This window comes from Blennius ocellaris, assembly GCF_963422515.1.
Source record: "Blennius ocellaris genome assembly, chromosome: 7".
Lineage (NCBI taxonomy): Eukaryota > Metazoa > Chordata > Actinopteri > Blenniiformes > Blenniidae > Blennius > Blennius ocellaris.
Genome location: NC_137656.1, coordinates 28225041 through 28249357, shown reverse-complemented (window position 1 = coordinate 28249357; position 24317 = coordinate 28225041). Strand labels below are relative to the sequence as shown.

The 24317-nt window shown below is 47.4% G+C and overlaps 1 protein-coding gene across 1 annotated transcript in view; it reads right to left on the bottom strand.

Annotated features, from left to right (window-relative positions):
* Positions 1-8349: 8349 nt before the first annotated feature.
* cep120 (centrosomal protein 120) overlaps positions 8350-24317 on the bottom strand; it is a 50528-nt gene continuing 34560 nt past the window's right edge. Inside the window, exons 19-20 of the mRNA XM_080499230.1 lie at positions 9606-9751; positions 8350-8975 (exon numbers count right to left, since the gene is read on the bottom strand). Coding sequence (XP_080355356.1) covers positions 8759-8975; positions 9606-9751 — 363 coding nt within the window. The 3' untranslated portion in view covers positions 8350-8758. The remainder of the gene's footprint in view (positions 8976-9605; positions 9752-24317) is intronic.

The window sequence follows — 24317 nt, the reverse complement described above, 5'->3', positions numbered from 1 at the left end:
GCACCATCGTCGTGGAACAGCAAATCCTGCAGCTGTAGACCTGTGGCGGATGTCCTGAAGGCCTGGATGTCAGAGTCTGCCTGCTGGTCGCTGGCCATGGCAGTGTAGTCCACCCCAAGGTGCACAGAGTCCAGTCTGCCTGCTGGTCGCTGGCCATGGCAGGGTAGTCCACCCCAAGGTGCACAGAGTCCAATCTGCCTGCTGGTCGCTGGCCATGGCAGTGTAGTCCACCCCAAGGTGCACAGAGTCCAATCTGCCTGCTGGTCGCTGGCCATGGCAGTGTAGTCCACCGCAAGGTGCCCAGAGTCCAGTCTGCCTGCTGGTCGCTGGCCATGGCAGTGTAGTCCACCCCAAGGTGCCCAGAGTCCACGAGTCCCGGGAGAGGCAGTCGGCCACAGCATTACTTTTTCCAGCCACATGCTGAATGTCTGTGGTGAACTCAGAAATGGCAGAGAGGTGGCGCTGCTGCCACCCAGACCATGGCTCCGAGGTCTTGGACATGGCGAAGGTGAGGGGCTTGTGGTCCACAAAGGCAGTAAACCGCCGACCTTCCAACAAGAACCTAAAATGGCGGACGGCGAGGAAAAGAGCCAAAAGTTCTCTGTCCAACGTGCTGTACTTCCTCTCGTTGTCGCGCAGTTGTTTAGTGAAAAAGGCCAGAGGCTGCCAGGCTCCAGCCACCCATTGTTCACATACCGCCCCCACTGCGTAGTCCGAGGCATCGGTGGTGAGCGCTACCGGTGCCGTGGGAGATGGGTGGGCCAGCATGGCGGTGTTGGAGAGCGCAGCCTTGGCCTTTTGGAAAGCCAGGATCCTTTCTGCGGACCAGTCCACGTCCTGCTTGGCCTTTCCGCCCCTCAGTGCTTCATACAGCGGCCGCATCAGCTGAGCTGCATGTCTGATGAAGCGGTTGTAAAAGTTCACCATGCCCAGGAACTCCTGCAGTGCCCTGATGGTCTTCGGGCGCGGAAAAGCAGTGATTGCTTTCACCTTAGCCGGTAAGGGCACCACTCCCAGTGCTGACACATGGTGGCCCAGAAACTCAATCTCTGAGAGTCCAAAACAATACTTAGCTGGGTTCACGATCAGCCCATGCTCCTGCAGTCTTTCAAACAGCTGACGCAGGTGTAGTAGGTGCTCCGCAGGCGAGGCGCTGGCCACCAGGATGTCATCCAGGTAGATGAACAGGAAAGGCAAGCCCCTTAACATGGAGTCCATCAAGCGCTGGAATGTTTGTGCTGCACCTTTCAAACCAAACGGCATCCGCAGAAACTCAAACAGTCCAAAAGGTGTGATCACTGCAGTTTTGGCTACATCCTGTGGGTGGACTGGTACCTGGTGGTAGCCTCTCACCAGATCCACCTTGGAAAACATTACCTTCCCCGCCAGGTGGACGGAAAAGTCTTGGATGTGCGGAACAGGGTACCGATCATGTGCCGTGACCGTATTAATGCGTCGAAAATCCCCACAAGGCCTCCAACTCCCATCAGATTTCTGGACCATATGCAATGGTGACGCCCACGGGCTGTCAGAGCGCCGCACCATACCCAGTCTCTCCATAGTGGCTAACTCCTCCTTAGCGATCATCAGCTTTGCAACATCCAGTCGGCGAGGGCGAGCAAATCCTGGCGGCCCAGCCGTGGGGATATAATGTTCCACTCCGTGTTTGACAACAGCGGCTGAAAACGTGGGGACTGTCAGTTCAGGAAACTCCGCCAGGAGCCGCTGGTACACATCCCCCGAAGCTAAGATATTAGCGAGGGACACCACCTCTCCTTTCCCCAAAGTGCAGGAGAAGGAGGAGAATGATACAGCGATTCACCATGTCCACTAAGAGTCTGTGTGCACACAGAGAATCTGCTCCCAGGATGGACACGGATACAGCAGCCATCACAAAATCCCATCCCAACTGACGGCCATTAAAACACACATTCACCAACCTGGTGCCAAATGTGCGGCTGGAAGTCCCGTTAGCCACATCCAGAGGCCCTTTACCGCCGCTCTCGACGTCGGTGGAGGAGGCGGGAATGATGCTCCGCTGGGCCCCGGTATCCACGAGGAAGCGCCTCCCGGATACAGAGTCTTTAATAAAGAGCAGCGTTACGATGTCCCCGGCGCTCATGGCTGCTAACGAGCACCGGGTCTGGCGTTTCCCTGCACAGAGAAGGAGCAGGGCAGAGTGCAGCGCTTGGCTCTGCTCCCGAACCGCCGGTGGAAAAAACACAGCTGGCCGTCATTCTTGCGCCGATCCGTAATCGTCCCGACAGCAAACTGCGCTTCCTCCTCCGGCCGGTGTTCCGGTGGCTCCGGCAGGACTGCATGCACTCCGTACTGCCGTGACGCCAGCAGGATCTGATCTGCCTCTTCCAGCCCCCGATAGTCCTTCGTGCTCACGAGTGGAGAACTCGCCAGAGCCGTGCGTACCGGAGCTGGGAGTTGACGCAGAAACAGGTGGATGAACAGGAACTCCACGTCCCTCGATCCCCGCAGCGCCAACATGTTCTCCATCAGCTCCGTGGGTTTACTGTCTCCCAAGCCGTTGACCGACAGGAGACGCTTGGCTCGCTCGGCGTCGGACAGCTGGAACAGCCACAGGAGTAGACTTTTCAGGACGGTGTATTTTTCTTGTGCCGGCGGGTCCCGAAGCAGCCCCGTCACTCGGCCGGTCCCGGAGCAGCCCCATCGGGTCCTGAAGCAGCCCCGTCACTCGGCGAGTGGTGGAAGAGTCCAGAGCTGCGACTACGTGAAAATACTTTGTGTCGTCGGCCGTGACTCCCCGGAGGTGGAACTGAGCCTCGATGTGCTGGAACCACGGTTCCGGATGATGTGGCCAAAACTCCGGTAATTTTACCGCCGTGGCATACAAAACGGACGCTCCGGCCGCCGCGCCGCCGGGGATTGTACTGCTGCTGGCTTCGGTAGACATGTTCGTATGTCAGGGTCACCAATGTGGAGGCGGAGAAAGAGGAGACGGACGAAGGAGTCGAGTCCCTTTCTTTTATTTCCTCTCACAGTACTGACAGTTCACCTGTCAAGAACCAACCCCCTTGTGTCACCGTACTTCCCCTTATAACTCCTCCCACTACCATCACCACACTACGTCACCAACACACCCACTGCACTCTGTTTGGGAGAACCTCCCCCTCAGGTGCACACCACACCATAAGAATTTTGAGATATGGGAATCCAATGTATTAAACCATGTTTTTGGTGGTTTTGTTGAAATCATTGAAATGATGTAGTTAATTTTAGGCAGGACCATCATTTTAATTGTTGCTACTTTCCCCATAAGTGATATAGGAAGTGTCCTCCATCGAGTGAGGTCCTCTTCTATTGTTTTAATAAGGGGGGTGTAGTTTAAGTGCACCAAGTCTGACAGTTTAGCTGAGATATTGATGCCGAGGTATTTGATGTTCCCTGGTTTTAGTGGAGTATTTGATGTGTGCTGAAAAATAGAGTTAATAGGCAAGACAACTGATTTATTCCAATTTATAGAATATTCTGAAATTGCTGAGAATCTGCCTCGTGTCGTTTCCCTGGTCCGTCCTGGAGGAACTGGTTGGTTTCCCTGGTTGATGGGAGACCAGACTCTGGGTGCTGGTCTCTGGATCAGGGGAAGGTCTGACCCTCGTGGTCGGGTCAGCAGAGGAGTTGAGGAGTGAAGGCCTCTGGTGTTAGCTGTGTGCTAACGCTGGGTGAGTGTTAGCTGTATGCTAACGCTGGGTGAGTGTTAGCTGTATGCTAATGCTGGGTGAGCTCATCCAGCAACCTCCTCCATTGAAGAACAGGAGCAAAAGCCTTGTGTGAGAGGAGCTGCTGGGACACAGCTCCTCCCTGGTGTTCACCGGGGAAGACTCGGGGCAAGACTCTCTTGAGGAGTCTCTTCCAAAGACTTTTGGTGAAGGGTGGGGGTTCAAAGGTGTGAAATCCTGAGAGCTTCAACCAATCAGTGACTGGCTGAGTGCATGGGGGGAAGAGTCTTTTCAGCAGAAAACAGGGGAGGGTCTGCTGTGGTAAAAGGTCCCCCCACTGGGTGTGATGGTCAATCACATTCCTGGGTCAGAATTCATATGTCATGACTGTATGACATATGAAAATTATCTTTCCTTATAAATGAACAAACTTTTTGTGGTCTTGTGAGATCCCAGCACTACTGATAGGTTATTTGATATAGGGAATTAATTTATGGCACTGTATCATCAAAAACACGCACTATTCAGGATATGACTTCATTTAACATGCTCTAGATACCACCACATATATTTTATGTGGTCCAAAAGTAATATAATCTTGAAGGCAAGGCGACACTTAGTTTTTCAGATGACATATCAGAAATATGTTTGATTAACATGAGCATATTGAGTTTCTTGTTAAATTGTTCATTCTCATGCATGTTGTTCAGATAATATGAATAAATGGGATTCAATCTACTTAATATGAATAGATGAAATGTGTGACATGATTAAATTACAGGAACTCAACAAATTATTTTTGTGTAAATGACAGTGTGTGGGCTTTCAGGAAATGTGTAATATGCCTGGAAATATCCCATTTTTGTCAAGTTGTATAAAAGCTACCAAGGTGAAAAGGTTGTCATGCATTTTGAAACACCTGGGACTGTGAGCTTCCAGAACATATATGGTCGCCTTGGCCCACCCAGATGGTTCCACTTTGTCAACAGTTGACCTCTGACCCATGGACTCACTGTGGAGTTGTGAACCTGCTTCCTGGACTAGCTGTGAGTTGTTAACCTGCTTCCTGGACTAGCTGTGAGTTGTTTACCTGCTTCCTGGACTAGCTATGAGTTGTTAACCTGCTTCCTGGACTAGCTGTGAGTTGTTAACCTGCTTCATGGACTAGCTGTGAGTTGTTAACCTGCTTCCTGGACTAGCTGTGAGTTGTTTACCTGCTTCATGGACTAGCTGTGAGTTGTGAACCTGCTTCCTGGACTAGCTGTGAGTTGTTAACCTGCTTCCTGGACTAGCTGTGAGTTGTTTACCTGCTTCCTGGACTAGCTGTGAGTTGTTTACCTGCTTCCTACTATCTGTGAGTTGTGAACCTGCTTCCTGGACTAGCTGTGAGTTCCAGTCATAGTGTAGCGGCTCCAGCTCTCAACTCAAACTGTTCTCAGCCACATCCACCCTCACATCCACCCTCGCATCCACCCTCACATCCACCCTCGCATCCACCCTCACATCCACCCTCGCATCCACCCTCACATCCATCTTCACATCCACCCTCGCGTCCATCTTGACATCCACCCTCACATCCACCCTCGCATCCACCCTCACATCCACCCTCGCATCCACCCTCGCATCCACCCTCACATCCACACTCGCATCCACCCTCACATCCACCCTCGCATCCACCCTCGCATCCACCCTCACATCATCTTCACATCCACCCTCACGTCCATCTTGACATCCACCCTCACATCTATCTTCACATCCACCCTCGCATCCATCTTCGCATCCAGCCTCAAATCCACCCTCGCATCCACCCTCACATCCAGCTTCACATCCATCTTAACATCAATCCTCACATCCACCCTCGCATCCACCCTCACATCCAGCTTCACATCCATCTTAACATCCACCCTCACATCCATCTTCAACATCCACACTCACATCCATCTTCACATCCACCCTCACATCCATCTTCACATCCATCCTCACATCCATCTTAACATCCACCCTCACATCCACCCTCACATCCATCTTAACATCCACCCTCACATCCATCTTCACATCCATCCTCACATCCATCTTAACATCCACCCTGACATCCATCTTCACATCCATCCTCACATCCATCTTCACATCCACCCTCACATCCATCTTAACATCCACCCTCACATCCATCTTCACATCCATCCTCACATCCATCTTCACATCCACCCTCACATCCATCTTAACATCCACCCTCACATCCATCTTCACATCCATCCTCACATCCATCTTAACATCCACCCTCACATCCATCCTCACATCTATCTTCACATCCACCCTCACATCCATCTTAACATCCACCCTCACATCCATCTTCAACATCCATCTTAACATCCACCCTCACATCCATCTTCACATCCACCCTCACATCCATCTTCACATCCATCCTCACATCCATCTTCACATCCACCCTCACATCCATCTTAACATCCACCCTCACATCCACCCTCACATCCAGCTTCACATCCATCTTAACATCCACCCTCACATCCATCCTCACATCTATCTTCACATCCACCCTCACATCCATCTTAACATCCACCCTCACATCCATCTTCAACATCCACCCTCACATCCATCTTAACATCCACCCTCACATCCACCTTCACATTCACCCTCACATCCATCTTAACATCCACCCTCACATCCATCCTCACATCTATCTTCACATCCATCCTCACATCCATCTTAACATCCACCCTCACATCCATCTTAACATCCACCCTCACATCCATCTTAACATCCACCCTCACATCCACCTTCACATCCACCCTCACATCCATCTTAACATCCACCCTCACATCCATCCTCACATCCACCCTCACATCCATCTTCAACATCCACCCTCACATCCATCTTAACATCCACCCTCACATCCACCTTCACATTCACCCTCACATCCATCTTAACATCCACCCTCACATCCATCCTCACATCTATCTTCACATCCATCCTCACATCCATCTTAACATCCACCCTCACATCCATCTTAACATCCACCCTCACATCCATCTTAACATCCACCCTCACATCCACCTTCACATCCACCCTCACATCCATCTTAACATCCACCCTCACATCCATCCTCACATCCACCCTCACATCCATCTTAACATCCACCCTCACATCCACCCTCACATCCATCTTAACATCCACCCTCACATCCATCTTCACATCCACCCTCACATCCATCTTCACATCCACCCTCACATCCACCTTCACATCCACCCTCACATCCACCCTCACATCCATCTTCACATCCATCCTCACATCCATCTTCACATCCACCCTCACATCCATCTTAACATCCACCCTCACATCCACCCTCATATCCAGCTTCACATCCATCTTAACATCCACCCTCACATCCATCCTCACATCTATCTTCACATCCACCCTCACATCCATCTTCAACATCCACCCTCACATCCATCTTAACATCCACCCTCACATCCATCTTAACATCCACCCTCACATCCACCTTCACATCCACCCTCACATCCACCCTCACATCCATCTTAACATCCACCCTCACATCCACCCTCACATCCATCTTAACATCCACCCTCACATCCAGCTTCACATCCACCCTCACATCCATCTTCACATCCACCCTCACATCCATCTTCAACATCCACACTCACATCCATCTTCACATCCACCCTCACATCCATCTTAACATCCACCCTCACATCCATCTTAACATCCACCCTCACATCCACCCTGAGAGTTCATTTTCAGAGCTCTGAGGACTGACAATGAGGAAGAGATATTCTCAGTCGTGTTGAAAACAGACACACTCCAAACACTGCAGGTGCTCCTCAATGTGACATCACATTCTCTCCCTCGTCTCCTTGTCTTCCTCCTCGAAGTAGATGGATGAGCTGAGAACATGTTCGTCAGCACTGAGAGCCTCCACATCAGCAGTGTGTGTGTGTACGTGATAACACGTCATGTGTCTGGTTCACACACGCTGCCGTCGACCTCCAGCTCACCTCTCCACACTTCAAATCAACTTCCTTTGAGTGTTTGACTAAATATTTTATTTGCTGCCTTATAATATGTTTTGGTGTCTCCTGGCCATTTTATTAGTTTCACCTGTTCCACTTCATGTCGACTGTAATCTTTGTCCTCCATGTAGACATGATGAAGACGAGCCGCTGAAGCTCAAGCTGAGCCTGAGAATTCGACCCGTCGATCTGGAACATTCCAAGAACTTGGAAGGTCTTTGTGAGGAAACCTTCCAACCCCAGGATGAAACTGTCCCTCATGATGACTGAACCTGGAAGTGTTGGAGAGCTGCATGAGCCGACGTGACCTCCTGACCTCAACCCAGCCGGAAAACAGAGTGAAGCCAGTCTGAACTCCTTCAAGACGGTTAGAATCTTCCCCCAACTGATGGAGAGAGTGACGTGGACATCCAGATGAAGAGGAGCAACGCTGAAGAATTGACTACTGAACTTCATCTTCAGCATTCATCTGTTCTTGTCAATTTAAAATGATTTCAAAGACAAAGACTTAAAAAAAACCTCTTTATTACATACTGACATCACATACCTTTGAAACAACACACACACACACACACACACACACACACACACACACACACACACACACACACACACACACACACACACACACACACACACACACACACACACACACACACACACACACACACACACGGCTCAGCGATGACAAAAATAAATAAATTAATATCCCTCTGTGTCTGCAGGAATGTTTGGGAGACTTCTCTGAGGCTGTAGCGCCACCTGCTGCCACACTGAGGTATTACTCAGCGTTCAGTACTGCTGAGGCTTCACGCTGATCCACCGTTAAAGGAGCAGTTACACACTTTGCATGAGGCACACAAACATGACAAACATCCATGGAGGGTGACAGAAAATCCAGTCCAACTAAACGTCTTAATTAAATGTAACATTTCCTTCACGTGGTGAATTTCAGCAAATCTCTTCCACGGTTCACGAGTCAGTCTGAGCTGTGGCTCTGGTTTCCCTGCGTCTGATTGGTCAGAGCTGCTTCCTGTCCCCGATGGCATCCTGGATCTGCCTGCTGAGCTCGGAGATGATCCGGTCCTCGTGCGTGTACACGCCGGTCCTCAGCAGCGTGTCTCGCTCCTCCAGCAGGCGGCTCACGTGCTCACCTGCGCTCTCAGGGACACCTGGGCTGGGGGCGGGGCCAGACACGCCGGGGGCAGGAGCTAATCGCTCTTCCTGCAGTTTTAACCTGTGAGGTAACAATAATATGCATACAATGAGATTCCACATGAATCACTGACAACGTACAACAAAACTAGGATTTTGTGAGCAGCCTAAGAAGAAATACATAAATATATGTGGTTGTTTGTGTTTTTCCATATGTCCTCCTTGAGGATCTTCCCTCACAGACAGAAGTAAATGTTCTGTGTTTAGGTCTTAATCAGTCGAAGCCTGTCCACAGTAAGAAATAACTGGACTTTCGTCACACAGACTCCCAGCCTGAAACAAGATGAGTTGAGTTTAAAATGAGTTCAAGTGTGAACTGACAGAAGTATAATGATAAAATGTGACTCTGGACTATTGGAGAAGAGGTAGGATCAAATAAGTTGGACTTCTTCCCATCCTCAGGCATGTTAAAGTCGAACTATGACTCAAACTGCTGAAGCGCAATAGCAGTGCTTCCAGTGTCTCATCAGGACCGAGCCCAAGTGTTTCCAAAAAGTGTTGTTTTAGCCCGTTTACATGGTGACGGAGCCTGAGCGTTTCAGAAAACTGGGATTTGGATCCAAAGCCGAGAAGATGGATATAAGATGGACGGAGGAAGAAAAGGTTGACGTGAACAGTGTCTCGTCAGAAGACCCGTGTCGACGGCAGTCACCTATTGAGTTGGTTTCTGATGCCGTCCAGCTCCTGCCGGTCCTGTCCGACCGCCGCCTTCTCCGCTGTTGCCAAGTAATGCAGCCTCATGGCCTCCAGCTCCTCCTGCTGCTTCTGCAGCCGCAACATAGCGCTTTCCTGGTCACGCTACACACACACACACACACACACACACACACACACACACACACACACACACACACACACACACACACACACACACACACACACACACACACACACACACACGCACACGCACACGCACACACACAGATCATCAGAGTTTCTCTCTGACTCGGGACTTCAGGAATAAAACGAATCTTCCCATGATTTCTAAAACTCACAGGTTGAATCTCGGAGCTGCCATCATTCAATCAGACAGTAAATACTTTCAAACAAACCTCTGACCCTGTTGATGAAATGTGAGCCGCCACCAGCCAAGAAAGCTCTTTTTTTCTAATTGCACTGAGTGCAGTTTAGTGATAAATTTGATTGCTTTCACATTTTTATGAAAACCCCCCCCGAGGACAAAGCTGCTGGACCTTGAGAGTTTTCACACGCCAACCAACAACAGTGAGAACTAAAAGGAAACCTCCTAAAACCGTCAAACACTCATATTTCTCTCATCTGCTCAGACCTCCTGCCTCAGACTTTCCAAATGGAGTCGTAACGCCAGTCAGAGCTGCGAGTTTAAGGCCACATCACCATCAATCCAGAGGGAAAGCAAAAACACTGACATGGAGACGGAGCTGTTCTCTGCGTCATGACATTCACAAGGGTTCGGTCACATTCTGTGACAAACACACAACTGGGTAAAGTCAGCAGGTTAATCCTCCAACTGAAAAGAAGCAGCGAAACGTACTGAGAAAACCAACAGGTACGCTGATCCGGCCAGACAATCTCCGAGGTTCACAGCCAGCTACGCTGTACAACATGAAGTTTGCTGTGTGCAGTTGCAGGATGAAAACAAGCTGAACCGCAGCCGACGTGACTGAGCAAGAAGAAAAGGTCATAAGAGTGCAACATCCATGAGACGGAAACTAGTGAAGTAGTTCTGGAGGAAGCATGCACAGTGAGTGATTCCAGGGTGACGTCATCAAGTGCGACCCAACATGGCGCCACCCAGGATGTAAAGCAAACTTTGACCACCGAGGGAAAAACGAACTAAACTAAACAGAGAAACAAAGGGTAAACTAAGCTAAATCATAGCGCTGGAAGAGGACACAATAGAAGACGTTCAGGCCTACTTGGACGAGTGCTACGACCGTCTCGTCATGTCCAACACTCCACAGACCTCCTCTTGAAGAGGAGCCGTGCTGGAAGCTCTCCAACAGCAGCTCCTTCACCTACAAACAGTTGGAGGACATCCTGGACAGCTTTACCCCGGTGGAGGAGCTCTACCCCGGTGGAGGAGCTCTACCCCGGTGGAGGAGCTCCACCCCGGTGGAGGAGCTTTACCCCGGTGGAGGAGCTCTACCCCGGTGGAGGAGCTTTACCCCAGTGGAGGAGCTCTACCCCGGTGGAGGACCTCCAGCCCGGTGGAGGAGCTCCAGCCCGGTGGAGGAGCTCCAGCCCGGTGGAGGAGCTCCAGCCCGGTGGAGGAGCTCCACCCCGGTGGAGGAGCTTTACCCCGGTGGAGGAGCTCCACCCCGGTGGAGGAGCTTTACCCCGGTGGAGGAGCTTTACCCCGGTGGAGGAGCTCTACCCCGGTGGAGGAGCTCCACCCCGGTGGAGGAGCTCCACCAAGGTGGAGGAGCTGAACCAGGGACTGAGAGACGAGGTGGACCTGCTGAACCAGGGAGCTGAAGGACTGAACCAGGAGAACAAGAAGATGAAGGAATCCATCCTGGACCTTCAGGATCAAGATCATCAACACAAATACACATCTCTACATGCATCCAACACCCCACGTGTGTGTGTGTGTGTGTGTGTGTGTGTGTGTGTGTGTGTGTATGGGGTATTGGGGCTCCTGAGGGTAGCTGGTCCAGTTCCAACCACACCCAGTGGACAAACCACACACACACACACACACTCACACTCACACTCACACTCACACACACACACACACACACACACACACACACACTCACACTCACACTCACACTCACACTCACACTCACACTCACACTCACACTCACACTCACACTCACACTCACACTCACACTCACACTCACACTCACACTCACACTCACACTCACACTCACACTCACACTCACACTCACACTCACACTCACACTCACACTCACACTCACACTCACACTCACACTCACACTCACACTCACACTCACACTCACACTCACACTCACACTCACACTCACACTCACACTCACACTCACACTCACACACACACACACACACACACTCACACTCACACTCACACTCACACTCACACACACACACACACACACACACACACACACACACACACACACACACACACACTCACACTCACACTCACACTCACACTCACACCTTATCAATGAGATTTGCTGCTGATTTTTCTTGTTTTCTGCGATTGTTCTTTCAATGATCAAAATCAGGTTTTTGTTTTGTTTTTGCTTTTGTTATCATTGTTGTTTTTTTTGTCATTTGTTTTGACGTATTGCCTACCTGCTAATTTATACTCTTGCTTGAAAATCATGTTACTGTCATGATAGAACCCGATTGTAACATGATTATGTTACTGTCTAGATAGAGCTGCTCAGGATGGTTTAATCTAGACAATCATGTTACTGTCTAGATAGAGCTGCTCAGGATGGTTTAATCTAGACAATCATGTTACTGTCTAGATAGAGCTGCTCAGGTTGGTTTAATCTAGAAAGTCACGTTACTGTCTAGATAGAGCTGCTCAGGCTGGTTTAATCTAGAAAGTCACATTACTGTCTAGATAGTACTGCTCAGGTTGCGCTCTCTCTCTCTCTGTCTGTTCCTCTCTAAGCGCCCCCCCCCCCCCCAGTCGTGTACAGCAGCCATGCCAACTTCTAATAAAGCAGCAACATGAGGAGACTCTTAGTCTCTTCCTGTTTCCAGAGCAAAAACTGTTCTGACATCAGAAGCTCTCAATCTCATCATCTTGTCTCCCAAGCTGACAAACAGGACAAGGGGAAAGAAAGAAAAAGAAACTTGTGAAGCCTGAATGGAGTCTTACCCTTCTGACATGTATGTGTATGGAGAGAAACAATAAAAACAACTTTACTCGGCTGTTTTATTTGTTTACATACCATATACTTAATTTTGACACATTTTGCCATTGAAGCCACCAAGCATCTGTTTGGGTTTCGCTCCAGTAAACTGATCAGCAAGTCATTTCATACTGTGTTTTTATTGGTTCCTTAGTTGACACACAGTCGGTTGCAGCACGAGTCACGACCACGAGTCCTTGAACCACTTCCACAGTGACACGTCGGACCACCAATCTAAAGTCAAGACCAAAGATATCGCCACCATTATCCCCTGACTAATATCTTTTGTCTGGGATGCCTGAAAATCACACAAAGCAGCCTTTGGAAATGACGAATTTCAGTGAATCCAAGGTGTATAGTCATAGTCCAGAAATCCCAATATGTTTGCAGCACGACGGAGAAAAAACACGTCTTGAACAGATCCATTATGTCAGCAGCTCTAAAACTTTCCACAGTAACCACCTGAGCAAACATCCAGAGCTTCACCATTATGGCCGACCTGAACGTAAAGCAGCAAAGGCTGAATCTACAACTGTAGACTTATTACGTATTTAAAAATGTTAAATATGTCCATTGACTCATTATTTATCATGACCGTAGTGCCCATGCACTGTCGCAGCGTTTCCACCACCAACAAGCAGACAGGTACCGAGTGTTTCCAGAAAGTCTCGTTTTCGTCTGTTTACATGGCGACCGTTTTTGAAAAGTTCCACCTTGCAAGACGTTTCCAAAAAGTTGCATTTCCATTGGCTCCGGGCGCCATTGCTGTGCAAACACACAACCAAAGCACAACAAAAGTCTTGCTTTTTCACTGGAAGTTATTGCTGAGTAAACAGGGCTTTACATTTTAGTACTTCACTCAGTGGAAATTAAACTGAACTGAAATCTGCAGATGCCGAACGGAAAACACTTAATGCACGAACAAAAAATGTCACTGGGCTTCAGAGTTCCCGAAAGCTTAGTGGCATTTAAACATCTTAATTTAGCTGACACCACCACACTGTAGCCGCTTTGGTAAGACATCAAAAATGGAAGTGACGTAGCGGCTGGAATGTGTCTGAGTGGCGGCGATGCAGAGCAGAGCAGGGTTCTGGATGGGAAAACCAACACAGAGAGCTTCCATTTTCACAGGCCTGATCAGACACACACACGCGCACACGCACACGCACACACACACACACACGCACACGCACACACACACACGTGTTGACACAGGCCCGACTCTCCGAGGACCATTAGCAGTCTGTTATGGGCGGTTTTAAGGCTAATTACTAAGAAAACAAACAGGCTAAACATTTTCTCCACTGTCGGCTGCCAAAGACAATCTGAGGCCGAGCCCTGAAACAATTGGAGCACAAGGTGATACGGAGGCCTCCGTGGCGGGGAGGGGAAAAGCTCCAGTCTGTAAAGCAGACGTTTCTCACTGATGCTATAAATCTCTCATCAGAGTGTTTGAACAGGAACCCGTCAACACAAGCTGAAAACATGAGTTATCAACTGGAGTTGATATCGCCACACATCTACCAGAAAATCAAGACGACTCTACTTGAGGCATAAAGGCCTGGAGTGAGAAGGAGAAGCCGCCTGCATCTCCTTGTTCATCTTGTGGAACTCGGTGTAACGCGGCTGAACCACACCGACTGTGGAGACCGCAGCTCGTCACATTCAGACAAACACTGCGCTCAGGTCCAAGAAACCAAACAAGAAACTTTAATAAAGGGTTTGCAGTTCAAAGACAGTTGCTGCTACTTCTTCCAGTGACAATATCCATGCAGCAGAGCGTCAGTGTGGGAAGAAGCTAAGCTAACATTAGCAGCTGATGAAAGGGAGGATGAAACGGGAACATTTCTGTTTAAAAACTGTGAAAAGAAGAAGGGCTGTGTGCAAAATATGAACAAAGAATTTACACATCAACAAGTTCAAGCCTTTGTATTAACTCAATGCTAAACATGCAGCAACCAGCTTCATGATCAATTTTCCTAAATGAGTCCCAGCACTAATACGAAGACATTTCCTGAAATCAGTCAGGCTTTGGCTGTTTTCTACAAACAACCTGGTTGGAGCTTCAACTTCAGCATTGAAACACATAAAAACAATGGATGCACAGTCACTCCCACAATGGATCCGTGACGTCAGAGGCCACGTTCTACCAACACTGAACAGACCATATTCTTACACCGTCTCATCTCCTGCTTATCATGCTAGGGACCAACAGAGCCGCCTGAACACACTTCATCTCCCACCACAGGGCTTTACCGCTGTGTGGGGCACAAGAGCTACTGGAGCACCACTATTCTGAGTGCTTGTTCACACGCCAATGTTTTCATTGTTTATACGACAACAGTGGCCAGAACCACTGAAAACACAGCTTTTTGGAAATGACTCCCAAGGTGGAACTACCAAGTCCCAGGAGAACGTGACAGTCTGGAGTCTTGTTGTTGTTGTCCATCGTCTGAGCATGAAGCAGAAGCAGAAGAAGTATTTTCTATGACAACTGTGTGCATGCGCAGGAGCAGCAACTCTGCCGTCGCCAAGGAGATGGGTCGTCAACGAGAAGCATTTCCAGAAAGGCTCAGTTTTCAAAAACTTCCACCTTGGGAGTTTTGTTCCAAAAAGTTGGGTTTTCAGTGGCTCCAAGCACCGTTGTCATGAAAACACACCCAAAACGCAATGACAGTTTTGGGTTTTCAACTGAATTCATTGGCGTGTAAACAGGCCCTACATTCCACTTAACAGAAGCTACAATACAGTGGTCCTTGTTTATCGCGGGGTATGCATTCTATGTTCTAAGGCTGTAAAAGCCCTCACTTTAAACACTTTTCTCAGACAGGAATTAACATTTCTTCACATTTCTCTCTTGTTTAAACTCCCCGAGTCAAACCTTGGTAGATTTTAGAACATAAACATTCCTCTGCCTTTTGGCTGCGACCACAGTTTCCTTTGTCGATGCAGAATGTTATGTCGACATTGTGGAGTTTGTCAGGAACAAAACTTTAGAGTCTCACTGCTATCGATCAGACATTGATGTATATTTGGCAAGTTGAACACATTCGGGTACATGAGACACAGCGCAGAGTTTGATTGACAAGGGTCTACAGTCCCTTAGCCAATCAGGACACAGAACACAATGTGCAGGTTCTCCCTTAGCCAATCAGGATGCAGAACACTGTTTCATACTCTGTTAAAAAAACAAAAACATGCAAAATAGCACACAAAAAAATCAGCGAAACAGCGAGGCTGCAAAAGGTGAACGGCGTTATAGTGAGGGACCACTGCACACAAATAGAACTGAACGGAACTGCAGACACAGAAAAAAGCCAACAAACTAAACCACAGCCTCGTCGATGAGGGGCAAGAGAAAGAGCACTTTTATTCAAGAAAACAAATCTGAAAGCACAAAGACATTAACATCATCTGCGTAAGTGTTTATTTCACAAAACACTTTGTTGTCATGATACTCCAAAGCAATACTGCATGACTCAGTCTGTTGTTGTGGCTTTGAGTTAAAACCCTCTCGTTAAAAGCAAGAGTAACAGTGATAATCCAAGTTGTGTTTCGTCTTTGTAACTGAGTGCGCCTGGCCAGTGTAGCTTCCAGTGGCGGGTCAGTGGGGAAGCAGCTCCTCTTAGAGGAAATCTTCAGGGGATCCTGGGAAAAATGTTTGAACCTCTGCTCTCAGTGCTTCTGTGATCTACACCTGTTTGTCTTCCAGGTTTTTTTGAACAGTTTCAGTCTGGTGTTTTGGATAAAAGCCATCCATCTGCAAACTAATGGGAAAGACATCACGAGCAGTAAACTATTCTCTGCAATATCCCTGTTTGCTCAACAAAATGTATGAAAACTGTGTGACCCCGGCTGTCTGGAACAACAGCCCGTCATAATATTCCAGGAATGACCAGTGGGAACTATCAGAGAGCGTCCGCTGAGACCCGTAACAGAGAAATTCCCTGAGACGACATGTTACATCTGCTCTTTATACAAACAGAGTGGCAGCATTGTCAGGGATCACATGACCTCCTAAAACAGGACGTGACGGAGGGAAACCGTCTGATCCAAGTCATCCTCCTTTTCTGACAACTGATTTTGGGATACACTTTGTTGGAAAACTTTCTCAGTGACGTAAACAGAAGAAATCTATGTGGTAGAAGTGTAATATTAGGAATTTGCAGGGTTTCACACTCACACCTGCTGCCAGAGCTCAGATTGCTTTTGATCGAAGCTTCAATCTGAACCTGAAAAACACAGAACATGCGGAGAACATAGATCCGCAACAAGAGCCAGATCTTTCCATCACATCCCATTTCAGCCAATATGAACATCAACAAGGTGTTAAAATAATCAACTGTGGTCCAAATATAGTGATAGACATTGCTTCAAAGATTGGACATGAAATACATCTTCATGTACTTGGAAAAGCTTTGCTGAAAAAGAAAAAGAAAAAAAAATGCTAGATTTTAACCCAGAGTCCACATTAGCATGGCGAAACTATATATGCGACTTTCTGATCTGATCTCATTTTAAATTTGGCTTTAGATTAATTTTGTTTTGTGGAAAGAGCCCAAAGTATCTCCCTGAGGTCATTAAAGCTGAAGCCTTTTGTGACCAAACTTTGGATTTACAGAAATAAATATTGAGCATAAAACATGACTAAGTGGCTTTATGGTTAACATTCCTAATTTGGTGGACTGACCTTCTACTTTGCCTTTAAAAATAGCACATTTACCTCCAGGACTCGGCACTTTAATCTCTCTGTCTCAATATTTTTGCTTTGAAAAGACCAACTTAAGCTCCTTGTCCCAATATTTTGAATTGAGAAGAACTGGTGCTGCCTCTCTGATCTCAAAGCTCGGCGCTGCTCCTCGCCGCTGGAATAGCACATTATTCCTCAGGCAAGAATTTTTATGATCTGACTTGAGCTAAACAGCACGCCATGTGAGGCGCTGAGAGGAGAGAATAAATAGGCCAGCAAAACCAAACAAGCTTTAAAAATGCCCAGATGAATGGTCGTGTAAACACCGCCTTAATATTCCACAGAGAACTGAAAAAAGTGTGTGACATGTGAATTCTTCAGCACAGCATAAATCCCTTCGTGTTTTCTTCACAGTGATGTGACGCGTAGAATGTGTGTGTGTGTGTGTGTGTGTGTGTGTGGAGGGGGGGTTTGAAAAGACAAAATGAGGCAGGAAGAGATGGAGTTAAAGAAAGCGTGTGGAGGTGAAAAAACCAACACGGGGAAGAAATTGAAGCAGAATTAAAGGGAGGGAAAGAAAATATTGACAGAATATACTAAAGTGAAGGAGACAAACTCGAGGAAAGAGTGAATTATGAAGATGTTTTTTCTTCAGGAGGTTGAGGCCCAGATGCTCAGAGCTGCTGAAAACCAAACCTTTTGGACACGCCTCCCAAGGTGGCACTTTTCTAAAGCGCTCACGCTCCGTCGCCATGGAAACATGTGAAGACAATACTTCACCCCGGGCCATTTAGGCGGAAGTGACGTAGAGGTAGTAACACTCTACAGTAATCAGTAATCTCTAGTGGTTGGCGTCGGCCAAAATGCATGACATGGACAAACGTAAACAATCTGTCAGGGCTCAACACGTGTGATCGGCTCACAGGAGGCACATGCTAGCATGCTAGTGATCGGTCTGAACGAGGCAGTAGGACTCATTCACACTGCACGTTTTCATGCTCACTTCTGATTTCTATATACCGTATTTTCCGCACTATAAGGCACCTAAATACCTCAAATGTTCTCAAAAGCTGCCAGTGCGCCTTATAACCCGGTGAGTCTTATATATGGAAGAATTGCTCTACTCCAGACTGCTATTTGACAGCTGAACAACCAGAAGCTTTTATTTTGACAACTCTAACTTTGCAACCGGATGTTCAGAGCGGACGACACTCCACACAACACCTTCATCACTCATGGTTGCACACCAACATTCTAACAAACCAAAATAAACTAGATGAAATAATTACTCCCTAAACTGGGGAACAAAAACACATAAACACAATCAACACAACACCAAGCCCAACAACAACCCACAATAACCTCCAACAACACAAAACATGAATTCCCATCATGCCTTGCATCCTGAGCTCCTCAGTGCAGCCGATAGCTGCAATGAATTATGGGAGTTTCTGTTTGTGGTGTTTTAAATGCAATTATTGGGGGTTCTATTTGGTTTGTGGTGTCGGTAATAATTGTGTTGTGTTGTGTTTTTGTTGCTTAGTTCATGTAGTTTAGTTTATTACCGGTAGTTGTAAGTTGTCAACCAGCAGTGAAGAAGGTTTTGTGTGTAGTGTCCTCCTGGCATAGGCTGCAGGTAGGACTATCAAAATAAAGTGTGTGCACCTCTCTGGGTGTTAGAATCAGTGGAAAATGTAACCTAATGGCTTTGAGCTATAAAGGTTATGACCACTGGTCTATTCCATGTGCCTTATAATGCGGTGCGCCTTATATATGAACAAAGTTGTAAATTATTTCAATCAATGTAGGTGCGCCTTATAATCCGGTGCGCCTTATAGGGCAGAAAATACGGTGTATATATATATATATATATATATATATATATAATAGTAATAGGATTACTATTGCAACAACACATCATCAGTAGGTAAAACCAGCCTGTCTCACGACGGTCTGACCAGCTCACATTCCCTATTAGTGGTGAACAATCCAACGCTTGGGGAATTCTGCTTGAAGCCAGCTTTTGCACTTCTTATATATATATCCATCAGACAGATATGAAAGTGACCTGTGTGCACAGTAGAAGGCCTGACATCAGGCTGTACATGTGGTTGTGCAATAGGAGCTGAGATTGAGATTGAGGAAGAAAAAAGAGAGCACAGCTTCCAACATTTTGGCAATAGAAATGAAATGTCCACTTTGGTACCACATAAAATGGAGGCCTGGGTCTCGTGTGTAAAACTCAGAATTGCAACTTTCACATGAACACAAAATAGACGGAATACTTGTGAGCAGAAGATCAGTGTGAGCGGAGTCACAGAGAGCGACGGGAGGAGGAGGAGAAAGCAACAGACGGGTCAGTACTGAAATAAAGAGGAGAAAAGAATGACGGAGAAAGTCCGAGGGAGGTGCTTCTTCAGCTGCTTCATGTCAGGAACAATTATTAGATTGTCAGATTGGCTCTGTCCAGGACCAATGTAAACATTGGTCCTGGTCTCTGTGAAGCTCCACTTAGTGCTGTGTGTGTGTGTGTGTGTGTGTGTGTAACACTGACCCTGATCAGACTTGCCACCATTTGTTTGAGATTTGAAGTGAGGGTTTGTGTGACAGCAGGTAAACAGAGCAGGGCCTCATTTATAAAGGTTGCTGAAGCACAAAACAGGTCCTGAAAGATGTGTATGTGACTTCCCTCGCAGTTTGTGATTTAAAAAAATAAACTTTGTGGGAGAATTGCGTCCCGGTACGACAACTTAGAACCTGGAGCAGCACATTGTGGAGACATGAACCTGGTGGTGCTGAAGGTGAGCTGGAGGATTGAACCACATTCATCTCATACATTCAATATCTTCAAACACCAGACTCACAGATCCACATAATCCTAAACAGTCAAGCTGCAGTGGTACAGATGTTTCTTTAGTGGGACATTACTACTGAATCAGCAGCTCCATGTTCTTAAGTCAAACTTTCATCTTCCAGTGATCCAGAGTGCTGGATAGAACTGATTGATGATCCATTGTGACAAGGTGTGTAACAATCAGAGTCATTTCAGAGTGAACACATAAATGGCGTGGTGACAGCCCTGTGTAAAGTGCAGTGTCAGCAGTGCACACTGACTGGCTGTTGACGAGACGTCTGTTCTGTTCCAGCTGCTTTTAATAGGACTTACAACTTAAACATATACTACACTGTATGAACGCGGTAACAAAGTGAGTCTCTGGGAAAGTCTCATGCAAAAAAGAACTGCAAATTGAGATGATTTACCAATGTGTTACATGTAAAATATATTAGAGATTTTATATTGCTTATTATTATTATTATTATTCTACATACGTGATACGTAATACAGTTTAGTATATTTTTATGTTATGACTGTAAATCCTGATATGAACTGCACATGGTACGGTCTTGCACCCTGGAGGCACTGCTGCTGTAGACAGATGACCTCCTCCTCCACCTCCACCCTCCTCCACCTCTCCAGTGAAGGAGGATAAAACACAAAGTCCACTGAGCGATTTTACAGTCAATGTTCAAATATCTAATTCCTACATTTAATAAACCAATAAAAGTGAACTTCATCAGTCTGCTGTGTCTCCTTCCTCTCCAACACTGACACTCGCTGGCCGTCACAACCTGGGAGGCTGCTTCAGGGTCCAGCAGGGGGCTGTCCTCCGTGATGTCACTGTCCTCCATGATGTCACTCTCCTCCATGATGTCACTCTCCTCATGATGTCACTCTCCTCATGATGTCACTGTCCTCATGATGTCACTGTCCTCCGTGATGTCACTCTCCTCCATGATGTCACTCTCCTCATGATGTCACTGTCCTCCATGATGTCACTCTCCTCATGATGTCACTCTCCTCCATGATGTCATTCTCCTCCGTGATGTCACTCTCCTCCATGATGTCACTCTCCTCATGATGTCACTCTCCTCCATGATGTCATTCTCCTCATGATGTCACTGTCCTCCTCATGTCACTCTCCTCATGATGTCACTGTCCTCCGCGATGTCACTCTCCTCATGATGTCACTGTCCTCCGTGATGTCACTCTCCTCATGATGTCACTCTCCTCCGTGATGTCACTCTCCTCATGATGTCACTGTCCTCCGTGATGTCACTCTCCTCATGATGTCACTGTCCTCCGCGATGTCACTCTCCTCATGATGTCACTCTCCTCATGATGTCACTGTCCTCCGCGATGTCACTCTCCTCATGATGTCACTCTCCCCCGTGATGTCACTGTCCTCCGTGATGTCACTCTCCTCCATGATGTCACTCTCCTCATGATGTCACTCTCCTCCGTGATGTCACTCTCCTCCATGATGTCACTCTCCTCCGTGATGTCACTCTCCTCCATGATGTCATTCTCCTCATGATGTCACTGTCCTCCGCGATGTCACTCTTCTCATGATGTCACTGTCCTCCGTGATGTCACTCTCCTCCGTGATGTCACTCTCCTCATGATGTCACTGTCCTCCGTGATGTCACTCTCCTCCGTGATGTCACTCTCCTCATGATGTCACTCTCCTCCGTGATGTCACTCTCCTCCATGATGTCACTCTCCTCATGATGTCATTCTCCTCATGATGTCACTCTCCTCCGCGATGTCACTCTCCTCCGCGATGTCACTCTCCTCCGTGATGTCACTCTCCTCCGTGATGTCACTCTCCTCATGATGTCACTCTCCTCCGTGATGTCACTCTCCTCATGATGTCACTCTCCTCATGATGTCACTCTCCTCCGTGAGGTCACTCTCCTCCGTGAGGTCACTCTCCTCCGTGAGGTCACTCTCCTCCGTGAGGTCACTCTCCTCCGTGAGGTCACTCTCCTCCATGATGTCACTCTCCTCATGATGTCACTCTCCTCATGAGGTCACTCTCCTCATGATGTCACTCTCCTCATGATGTCACTCTCCTCCGTGATGTCACTCTCCTCCGTGATGTCACTCTCCTCCGTGAGGTCACTCTCCTCCGTGAGGTCACTCTCCTCCATGATGTCACTCTCCTCATGATGTCACTCTCCTCATGAGGTCACTCTCCTCATGATGTCACTCTCCTCCGTGATGTCACTCTCCTCCGTGATGTCACTCTCCTCCGTGATGTCACTCTCCTCCGTGAGGTCACTCTCCTCCGTGAGGTCACTCTCCTCCGTGAGGTCACTCTCCTCCATGATGTCACTCTCCTCCATGATGTCACTCTCCTCCATGATGTCACTCTCCTCATGAGGTCACTCTCCTCATGAGGTCACTCTCCTCATGATGTCACTCTCCTCCGTGATGTCACTCTCCTCCGTGATGTCACTCTCCTCCATGACGTCACTCTCCTCTGACCTCCACCTTCAGATCAGACTCCTCTCCTCCACCTCGACAGTCACTGTTCTCTCTCAGACTCAGTATTTCCAGCAGTGACGACGTGCTGCCGATTGCTGGTTTTTCTTTTATTAGTGATTCCATTGCTGTGACACCAGATAAGATCATTCTCCTGACCTCCACCTTGTCCATGACTACTTTTCTCTCCGTAGAATTTCTTTCCCTCATCGTTTCTGTCAGGATTTATCGATAAAGATCCATAAAGAGAGATCTATAAAAGGAAAGTGCGTGCAGGTGTGCGTACCCTACGTGGCTTTATTGATCCGATTTTGAATTGCCGCATGCCATTTTCAGCTTTTGGGCACACGTGCATTTTTAGTAGAAATCCTACACAAGGTTTTATAAATGAGGCCCCAGGTCTGTAACCAAAAAATGTAAAGAAGGATCGAGGGACTTCCAGGCAGCAGAAGAACTCGAGAGTCATTCAACAAACACACTGTGAAAGTTACGGAGCGTCACCGGGTCTGATGGAGCAAAAACTGGGGGAAGAACTTTGATGGAGCTTTCCTTTGAGTGAGTTCATAAGATTATGGTTGAAAGGAGAATAACCACAATAATAAGACAGATTCAAAAGAGTAGGAATTTTCTCAGTCTTCCAATTTCATCAATATAAATAGTAAAACTTTATGAATATTTCCAGAGTACCATGACAAAACCAGGGACTTCTTAGGGGTCAACAATAAACCCAGAGCTAAATTTAAACCATCATTGGCCAGAAAAGCTCAAATTCCTGTGATGGTTCCTTTAACTTGGATAAAACTGATTAAAATGCAGCTTAAAGGTTAAAGCCCCAAAAAGACAGTGGAGAAAACCTAAGCTCCATGTTCACCATGACATCTGCAAAGAAACACTTGCCATGTATAGCCTAGAATTAAAAAGGGCCAGACAATCTGTCTTACTTGAGATTATTACCAAACACAGTAATACTGCAGTACTTTGTTTAGTGTGGTGGACAGACTGACCAGTCCCTCGCCATCAGTTCCTTCTGAACTGTTATCAGATGCATCTTGTAATGGTTTTCATCCCATTTCACCCATAAAATTAACCAGATCAGACTGAGAGTCAGTCAGTGGAGCTCAGGCATTGTGATTGGAACACCTGAGCCTCCACACAAAGATGTTCTGTCTAATGTGGCAGATTTTCAGCTGTTAGACTGAGCAGCACTCACCCACATTGTTCAACACCTCAAACCCACAACATGCAGCCTCCACACTCTGCACACCAAGATGTTTTTAACCGTTTAGCTCCAGATGTACTACAGATCGTCAACAGCTCTCTTCAGCTCTCTTCAGGTCAAATCACAGCACTGAAACAGCTCTTATTAAAGTATTGAATGACATCTACATGAGCAGTGACACTTCCAGAGTCTCACTTTTAGTGTTACTGGATCTTAGTGCTGCTTTGGACACGGTTGACCACAACATCCTGCTGGACCCACTGGAACAATGGGTGGGAAGTTCTGGCACTGCACTC